Here is a 10,624-nt window from a genome sequence, read left to right on the forward strand (position 1 = left end):
CTTCTGAATGTATGTTACAAAGCTCTAAATCTTTACATCCCAATGTTTCATAAGCATCTAAGATACGCAGGAGAAACTATAATTGTATTTTAAGAAAAAGAATCCAAAATCAAAATGCTTTAAGTGTTAATTTTTTTGTCATCCTATAAGTAATTACACAAAAAAATTGTGGTACAAAAACCCAAGGAAGGATCCATATCTATTTCAATACAATAGAATTGAGTGTCTAGAAATAAACCCTAACATATTTAGTTAATTGATTTTTCTTTTTAACAAAGGCAACAAGGCAATTCCACGGAGAAAGGCCATTCTTTAAACAAATGGTGCCAGGTCAACCGTACACTTACATTCAAAAGATTTCATCTGCACCCTACCTCACACCATAAAGTCAAGTCAAAGCGGAAAATAAATCTAAATTTAAGTGAGAAGAAAACATAGGCATACATTGTTAAGACCCTGGATTACATGATGATTTCTTAGATATAATACCAATTAATAAATGGATAAATAATAAATGAGACATCATCAAAATTAAGAAATGGCATGCTTAACAGAATAGCATCGATAAAATGAGAAGACAGAGTGAGTGGAAATATTTGCAAATCTTATATGTAATAAAGGACATGTATCAAGACTATATAAAGCGGACAAACAGTAGAAACATGGGTGAAGGAAGACAGAGGATAGTATAAGATATGAAAATAATAATAATAATATATAATTTATCAAGGGTTCACAAGGGTGGGAGGTTTGGGGAGCGAGCGGAAAAAGAGGAGCTGATGCCAAGGGCTCAAGAAGAAAGAAAATGTTTTGAAAATAATGATGGCAACATATGTACAAATAAATATGCTTGACACAATGGATGTGTGCATCGTTATGAGAGCTGTAAAAGTCCAAAATAAAATGATTTTTAAAAAAAAGGATATAAGGAACTTTTAAAACTCAAAAATAAAAAATAAATAGCCTAATTTAAAATCAGCTCATAATTTAAATAGGCATTTTTCAGAGAAAAGATGTGCTAATGGTTAATAAACACAAGACAAAATGTCCAACTCAGTAATATTCTGGGAGTTCAAATCAAAACCACAATCATACACTTCAAACAAAATGCAACAATATTATTGAGAATATGAAGAAATTGAAGCCCCATCTGTTGCTGATAAGAATGTAAATAAGTGAAGATACTTAGAAAAATAGTTTTAGAGTTTCTCAAAATGTTAAACTGTTGTCAGTTGCCCTCAAGTCAATCCAAGTCAAGGCAACCACAGCAGTTTCACGGCCTGCCACTGGAAGCCCCTCTAGATGGGTTCAACCAACCTTTCGGCTAGTCACCAAGTGCTTAGCCATTTGTGCCACCAGGGCATCTACAATTCAACAAGCAGGACAACCGCGAAGGAGATGACCCGTGGTTATTCCTTGACATCATGGAGCTAGGAATGACATCACTGATGTTTAGGTGCTAATCTCATGAGAAAGAAAAACTTTAGTCCACACAGTTGGTTTCTGTTTGTTTGTTTACAATCAAATTTTCACCAGACAACTTAACCAGTTGTTTTTGCTTTTCTTTAATTCTCATTCCATGTAAGAATGATTTGTATACACACAATATTTGTATAAACACAACTAACCTTCTTTGTGCACTCTTGGAAAACAATGTCTACAGATATATTTCTACAAAAGTAAATAGGAAAAAAGGAGAAATTGGAACGCTCTCTCATGGAAGGCTGATTGTAGAACAACCCATCCCATGGTCAATGAAAAGCAGACTCTTCAACTCTCTCCTATTCATCATCTGATGAACTAAACTTATACTATTGGCAATGAGACTGTCTTTGTATAAAGTCTAAGTTCTCTCTACATTACCTTGCGACCATTTGGATTGCTAGACTACTCAGTTCCTGGCCTCATATATTTACTTGATGAGCTCTGACATGAACAGCTAAAATACTCACTATGCCCTTTCTATCGACGTTTATAAACCATACCAAAATGCTATGTAGAAGGAGGATGATCATGTTACTAACACAGTAAGCCAATGTGTCTTACAGGCTGACGACATTTTTATAGCAAAGTTACTGTGGCAAACTTGTGAAGCTTACAGGTATCCCCTACAGTGTAAAAGCAATGATTCGACTTCATGAACATGTGGATAATCAAAATAATATAAAGCCACACGGGAAAATACTGCCTTCACATTTTGCGTTCTACTGCTTGGAGGTGTACTGCAGATTACAATTCAACACAGAGCAAACAGAATTCATTACAACTGAACCGATAAACAACATCATGATAGACAATGAAAAGATTGTAATTATCAAGGATTTTATTTTACTTAGATCCATAGTCAATGCCTACAGAAGTAGGAGTCATGAAATCAAAGGGCTCACTGCACTGGGCAGCAAAAGACCTCTTTAAAGTGTCAAAGAGCAAAGAGGTCACTTTGAAGACTGAAATGCTGCTCACACAAGCCAGAGTATTTTTCAATAGCTCATATTTACCTGAAAGCTGGACAATGAATAAGGTACACCAAAGATGAATTGATGCATGTAAATAGTGTGGGCTAACAATACTGAAAAAACCCTGGACTGCCATAAGAACTCATCTGTATTGGGAAAGTCAGCTAGAATGTTCCCTAGAGGCAAGGATGGTAAGATTTCATCTCACATACTGTGGGCATGTTATCATGAATTACTAGTCCCTGGAGAAGGATACCAGACATGGGATAGTAGAGGAGTAGTGAAAAAAAGGAAGATCGTTAATCAGATGGATTGATACAGTGGCTGTAACAATGGACTCAAATGTGGTGGTGGTGAGGAGGCAGGTGCAGGACAGGTGATGTTTTGCTCTGTTGTACAAAGGGTTGCTATGCATCACAACCACCTTGGTGGTACCTAACATCAATACCAACAACAATAATACTGCTTGGAGATCACCAGTATATTATGCCTAAAACCTTTTTTTTTTTAAATTTGAGTACCTTCAAAGAAATAGGGGGCAACTGGGAAATCTTTTTAAGTCCAGAAAATAGAAACTGGAACTCAAAACTACAGGTCATCAAGTGAAATATTTAGGGCATAGAGGTTTATCAATAGTTTAACCCTATAACGCCTGAATTTTTAATTTCAGGGAAAAAGGTTTTTTTAATTCTTTACTGTCATAGTTTATACACACACACACACACACACACATTTAATTAAATGTTACAAAAACGTTGCGCTCGGCGTTATAGGGTTAAGTGTATGTGGGCATTTTGCTAAGTTGCAGAAAGAGAATGCTAAATTCCTATGCAATTTACATTCCATTTTAATGAATCCCAACAACATTTTTAAAGAATCATGAGGTGAAAGCCTATGGATAGTAATGGGGTATAAAGTAGGAGAGAAGGAATTGGCTTTCCATCAGAAATCAGAGCTGGCACAATCTTGGCTTCATGACCTGAATGGAATTGGACTACAGGATAGGCCATTTGACCATGCAATAACCACTCTATCTTGAGAAAAACTGGGTATGATAATAACCAGTACATGCTCCTAACCTCTTAAGTATATGGAGTAGCAGGCCATGGAGGAAACTACAGATAACTACCTTAAAACATCAAAACTATCCAATTACTGAGCCCCAAAGTAGCTATTCCGTGACTGTGCAATTGTGTAGAAATAATGAGAGGCCACCTCCTTTACACTGAGCTGTAAATCAAATGCAAAACAGTATTCAGCATTCTAGTACAGTGATAAAATTTTCTGGTAACAAAATGATTTTAAAGATGCCTCTGGTTAATATGAGAAAGAGAAAATTGACTTACTTTATTAGCAGAAAAAATCTTTTAGAATTTACTGTATGTATTTATAGAAAACAGAAGCTGTAAATGTACCAAGGGTTTTACTCTCTTATTCTTTAATAGCATTAAGATAATAAGATATGCCAGTACACGTGATTAAAGAGCAGCCATAATAGTTCTAAAACTTTATGAAGTCCTGTAAGAGGTTTTCTACATCAAGGGAGAAAAAAAAAAACATTCGTTGAATGACCCTTTTGTTATTTTTTTAAATGCCCGTGTGTGTGTGTGTGTGTGTGTGTGTGTGTGTGTGTGTGTGTGTGTACGATATGTCAAAGACTTGCAAAATATCTTTCTCCCTGTCTACTACAGATGAATTTTAGTAAGCTCTTAGTCACCTGTCCCCCAAGACATACTCATTCTATGTTTCTTTCTTAAATGAATGGTCAAACTTTGAAAATGTTAAAGACAAAGTAAAAATCAAACATCCAATGCTGCGTGTGATGGGAGAAATAAAGCATTTACCTTCTTTCCTCCGGTCACAAACTGCTTGCAACTGGATCTCACAAAGTGTGGGTGCACAGCAATGATCTACAAAGAAAACAGACCCAACCCTGGGTTAAAAGTCATCGTTCAAACACAGGATGAACCCTTTATGTTATCACAGACAGAAGGATCTAAAATTTACCCTGCTTATTAATCTTGATGAGAGTTAGTTACTATTCTGTAACAAATTGAGGAAAACAGAGACTAGACCAAATAAATTGTCCTTCCTAACTGCCCAAAAGAGGTCAACTGTGGCAGCATCATGGCACAGTGCTCTGTAACGGAATACAATTCCTAGGAGCACCCCAGAGAAAGAACCTCACCACCTCTTTTGTCCAAGATGTGTGCCAAGATGCTCCCCAAACATTCACTGTAATCACACCTTAAGACTGGGAGACATCAGAGCTAGGGAACTCAAGAGGTTAGAGACGCCAGCAGTGGAGGATCTTCTCTTACCCACAACTTGGTTCTCATCCACTTTCCACATAGCCAATCTCCTCTACCCTGCTACCTGTTTCTCCCAAGGTTTCACCATCTCCAGTCTCTCTGTGGTTTATGATGATTATATAACGTTATTAACAGGGTGGGTGGGGAGAGAGAATGAAGCTCTAGTTGCTCTGCTCATTGCAACTCTGCCTTCGGGCTCACCTTCTAGCTCTATAAGCACATATAGATTCTACCTTTTTTTGTTATCCCCAAGCCTTCCTGAAATCATTGACAAGGTACAGTTTGTTTTTGAGAGTATTCCTAGGCACAAACACGCACACTAAAATTACAAATGAGTAAATCTTCAACTATATACATTTTATGTTCTTATTAACTAACTCAATATGTTTTTCTCCTCCAATGGAATACATCCCTCTTTCCATCCTCTCTTTTGTCAGGGTTCAGCATATAACCCCACCGCCTACCCCCATTCATCCAAACATTCTTACCTCCCAGATTAAGTCTTTCTTGTCTTAAAAAAAATATTAGTTGGGATTGAAAACGTATCATATCATTCCATATTTCGATCATGTCAAATAGAATTATACAATTGTTACCACAATCAGTTTCCAAACAATCTTTTCGTACATGGACTCCTTGACCTTGTCTCCTTTTTACCCCCACCCTGACCCCCACAATTTTACTCCCCTCCTCCTGGACCCCTGATTCTACTTGCTGTTTCTACAGGTTCATGAACTAGGTGAAGGTTTACAGAGCAGCTCGTCAGTTTTATATTCAACAGTTCATACACATTCCGCTTCAACTCATGTTCTCTTAGGAAGCACAACTCTAGATATCGACCATTATTCCAGGCATACCTAGGCTCCTTAACCACATGAGCCAATCAACCCAATGCCTCTCTTTGAAACTAAAGCTATCCCCGGGTCACTTTTGTTCATTGCTCCCTCCTCATGCTCAGTTTCACAGTAACTGGGCTTGGTCTCCCCTCCCGCATGCCTGTTTCATAAGCCGAGGTTGCAGGGCTCTGTGCTGAGTTGACTCTATACTTGTGCTTTTAGATTTTATTCACTATTGCCACTTCACTGACTACGCCTTTCTTTTCATTTTGTTTGTCCCTTTCTCCTGAAATTCCATCAACCAAAACATGGTCTGCAAAAATCACCCCAGGATAGTGCCCCATTCTTTATCTACTGGTTGATCTTTCTTCTTTATTGCCAACATTTCTAGAAAGATAATCGATACTGATTCTTTCCCCCTCCTTATTAATACCTGTTGAACCCTTAACTGTCCTTACTAAGACCACTAGCAGCTTCATAATTATCAACTAAAGTGACTTTGTCAATCATTACCTTAATCATCCTCTCCATTGCCGGTGACCCTTCTACCCGCTCCCTCCGGCTGGAAACCTTTTCTCCCTTGGTTTCTCTGCACCACCCTTCCAAGCTTCCTTCTGTCTGTATAAATGCTTCTTCACAGACCCCTCTCCTGTTTCCACTCCCCTGCCTGGAACTTACATCAGTGTTTCAGAATGCCACTATTAGTCTTCTCTTCTTACTCTACAACTTTAAAATGGATACTATCTATAAAAATGACTTCTTTCTATTCAATTACAGTTATCAAATTCGTGTCTTTAGGACCAGTCACCATAGCCTCCCTAACAACTCCACCAAATGTACAACTGGCATGGAAACTCAAGAGTCCAGACCAAGCTAACAATGTCTTATTGAAACCACTCCTTCCCAAAACGTACGGCCTTCTTACATGTCGTCACTAAAGCAAGAGGAAAATTCTCGGTAATTTCATCCTTATTCTCATTGAATGTGCCTCTAACGTGTGTTAAGTTTATCTTCGAAAGGCTTTCCAAATTCATTTTTTCCACTCCACTTTGAATATTCACGCAAGTCCTTTTATTGAGCTCTGCTGACAACACCCTGCATAGAGTATTGTGCTGCTATTAGGTGCCATTAGGTCAGTTCTGACTCATCATGGTCCTTTGTACAGCATAATGAGACACTGCCCGGTCCTTCACCGTCCTCACAACCTTTCTTATGTTTGAGCCCACTGTGGCAGCCACTGTGTCAATACATCTTATCAAGAGTTGTGGTAGTTATGTAATCTCCTGTCAACTTGCAAAGGGGTGGAATCTAGCGTGTCAATCAGGCCATAGCCAATGAGGCCTCCATGTGGGCATGGCCTTCTCCTGAGGATTATGGAACTCCTACGTGGCGGCGGGACACACTCTGCTTTGTCTTCCTGCTGACAAGCCACATGGAGCTACACTGATAGAGCCAGAGCCCTGGAGCTGGAGGAGCCACATGGAAACTCCTGCCAGCGCTAAGATGTTTCCACTGCCACTAGATCCACAAGACTTTCCATCCATTGGCCTGTGATCTTCCTGCATTCTGCTCATTGCATGTGTTGCGTGAGTCTGAAGGGGAATTTAAAGAGTGTTATCGGACATATGGGCTAATATTGGACTTAATGACTTGATCTGGATTGGGCTGGGATGATTTCTTAATGTACAACTACTCTTTGATATAAAAGTTCTCTTACACTTCATATGAGTGTCCCTGGATTTGTTTCTCTGATCAACCTGGACTAACACAAGTGTCTTCCTCTTTTTCGCTGCCCCTCCAGGGACTGGTCTCTCCTGACAACATGTCCACAGTACTTGATAATGAAATCTCACTATGCTTTCCTCTGAGAAGCATTCTCGCTGTTCTTTTAAGACACTATTGCATTAGTGTTCTAAATTGTCTATTCTCCCCAGAATCTGTTCTTGCTAACTCACGCTCCTTCTGTGGTCCTGACTTTCTAAACTAACCAGATCCTAACTCTTATTTACAAGTTGATGAGTAATGCTTGAATAAGCAATGAAAGGGAAGGAATGGCCTCCTCCTATAACTCTTAATTGCACAGTTTACTACATTTAGTCATATGAACCCCTAAAAGACACAATTTAGAAGATTATTATCCCACACTGGTACCTTAGCCTCCAGTCTATGCTGTATATTCTCACCATAATAATTTTACTAAAGCTTACTTTTAATGAACATTTCTTTGTTCTTAAACATTCAACAATTTCTCTTTATCTACCAGAGTCCAAATTACTTAGCCTGCAGATAAAGCCCTTCTCAATCGATAGCCCTCTTGCCCAATCAGTACTTTACATACATCTAAAACTAGACTATTTGCCACTTCTCGAACATGATTTAAAGTTCCTAGCCTCCATTTCCATTATGCTGCTTGACCACAAGGAAAGCCAGCTTCTGCATCTGCCCCAGGCTGTTTATTAAAGGCCAGTCCCACATCACTTCCTCCATAATGGCATCCTTAACAAAATGGCTAAAAGTTATTTCTCTCAGCCTTGAACGCATTAATATTACTTTAACTTCTTCGAGTTTTTAATTATATACCCTGTATTTGTGTTCATCCACTCACCCACTGCCTTAGAAGCTTCCTGAAGATAGACTGAGATCATAACAGACACCCAGTCCTTCAGTATATCTGTCAATGTATCTGAACTGCCGAATAGACCGACCAAATGAACACAGGTGTGGTAGTGCTCACAGTATTATAATCTTTATTGATATAGGTGATAAAACCCTTAGACAAATGAAAGCTTACTGAATACTTACTTTAATAGGGCAGTCAAAAGTCTCATGAAATTCTTCTCCAGTATACAGTCCAAATACCTGCACCTAAAAACAAATGGACTAAGTCAGTTCACCAAGATAGCAATAAAGAAGAATGAAAGAAAGAAAAGAATGAAGGAAAGAAGACATTTAAAAATCTCAAGCTTTTGGGATCTCCATTAAATACCCAAATGAAAATAATTCCATCAGAGTGAGAGGGCTCCACTGCAATCAAGAGTTCATGCGCATTCCATGAATTGAGATCACTTTTTCAACACAAATTTGCTTTATTAAATAGATGCCAACTTTTAAAAATGAAAGAGATAAACAGAATATCAATATTCTTTTATGATTTACTTGGTCTGCTTGTAAATGAATTTTTTCTTTCCTTAAAGGCAAAGGGAACTTCTTTTTGAAGTAATATATATTAATCTACCTGAAGATTGACCAATGTGGTGAGATAATTATACGAACTGCACCTAATTTTCAAACGTATGCAGACCTTATTGAGAGTGTATAAATTTAAGATTTAATTTTGTGCTTATCAGTGCCAACCTTAAAGTTAGTCCAGGTTACTTTATTAATAACGAAGCACATCCGGCTTTGGCTTTTTTTTTTTTTTGCCAGACTCCCCCTAAGGCTAATGACTGGGGTTGCCCAGACCAAGAGGGACTACCTAGGACACCGATACTAACTTCAGGAAGCATAATGTAATCTATCGTAACCTCAGGAGGAGGCCAATAAGAGCCCTGAACATGGCGACTCAAGTGAGCTTCTTGACTGGTAAGAGCATCTACTCTCGGGGGTCAACCATTGCTAGAGACACAGAGTGTCTGTGCGGTGACCCCTTCCATGTGAATTTCCATTTTAGCTGTAATAAATCTGAAGGTGTAAGTAGAGTATACTCTCTGTGAGAGTCTATGAGACATTCCTGCAAAGAATGCCATCTGCCTATTTGGCAGTGTGAAGGACAGAATGCGTTTTAACTTGGGAATTCAGGGTGGCCAGGTTCAGAGAATCACTGCATAGGTATTGGTCTGAAGAAAGATGTTTTTCCATTTTGTGAGTTCAGTATCGACCCTCGGTGATCAGGGTTGGAGAGGGAATGCCAACCCAAGTGTAAGCACTGAAAATTAGTGCTTACTTTTGGGGAAAACTAGTTGCATGTTGACACTTAGGAGATAAGAATCATGCTGATCTCTATGATGATGATGATGATGACTATTTAGGGTTTACAGAGCAGATCAACAATATATACACATTTTGTTTCAATTCATCCATTCTGATCCCCTCTGTGTACCACTGCTCACCCCACTTCCTCCTTTCTCCAGTCTCCTTTCCTAAGACCTAAGATTCACCTCTATGGCTCTTAAATGACTGATTATTCTAACATGGGGATGACTTTAGCCCCAGACCTGAAGGGTGACTAAGGTCCATAGCAGTGAGGGTTCTCATTGTCTCTATCCGACCTAATCTCTTTTATGATCTTGAGTTCTGTTCTATATTTTTCTCCGACTCCATCTAAGACTTTGCAATATATGATCCTTTCCTGAAAGGTGGGTTTTAGTCTCAAGGCACCATTTAGTTATGGATTTAGGTTTGTGGAGGCTGATGCTTACACGGAATACTACTTACTATCTAAGAAGGATGGATCTGCTAAACACCTCGTAAAATGGATGAACATTTTGCTGAGCAAAATTTATCACAAAAGGACCAATATTATCGTGAGTTATTATTCTAGAAAATTATGAAAAGAGTTTCACACGAAAGTAGCTATTTCTTTGATGGCTGCCATGGGTGGGAGGGGAAGGATGGGAATCGCTAGACACATTAATTGGATGAAGAGGAAGGTACTATGCAATAAGTGGGAGATCAGGAAAAAAAATGATCTGGCAAAAGAAAACACTAGGAGGTGTACAAGAGTTGAAGAGATATGAGTCACTTGGGGTTCAGTATAACAACAATGAAACCCACAACCCTCCTCTAGTTCTTTTTTTTAATTTTTTATTTATTTATTTTTTTCATAGTAATAACTAACATTTATTGAGTACGTACCATCTGCCGGGTACCATACTAAGTTTTCACATGGTTCCCCATAGTTAATTTTCACACAAACCTTCTTCTTTTTTTTTTTCTTTTTTAACATTTTATTAGGGGCTCATACAACTGTTATCCCAATCCATACACACATCAATTGTGTAAAGCGCATTTGTACATCGTT

The 10,624-nt window shown here is 38.5% G+C and overlaps 1 protein-coding gene across 2 annotated transcripts in view; it reads right to left on the reverse strand.

The window, feature by feature from the left end:
• VPS41 (VPS41 subunit of HOPS complex) overlaps window positions 1–10,624 on the reverse strand; it is a 221,919-nt gene that overhangs the window by 106,374 nt on the left and 104,921 nt on the right. For both annotated transcript variants that reach the window (XM_045286362.1, XM_004708026.2), the window contains 2 exons: window positions 8,407–8,469; window positions 4,301–4,366 (listed from right to left, as the gene is read on the reverse strand). In XM_045286362.1, coding sequence (XP_045142297.1) covers window positions 4,301–4,366; window positions 8,407–8,469 — 129 coding nt within the window. The remainder of the gene's footprint in view (window positions 1–4,300; window positions 4,367–8,406; window positions 8,470–10,624) is intronic.

The sequence above is a fragment of the Echinops telfairi genome, unplaced genomic scaffold (genome assembly GCF_000313985.2).
Source record: "Echinops telfairi isolate 266 unplaced genomic scaffold, ASM31398v2 ScPeMD7_7;HRSCAF=31, whole genome shotgun sequence".
In the NCBI taxonomy this organism is placed as follows: Eukaryota; Metazoa; Chordata; class Mammalia; order Afrosoricida; family Tenrecidae; genus Echinops; species Echinops telfairi.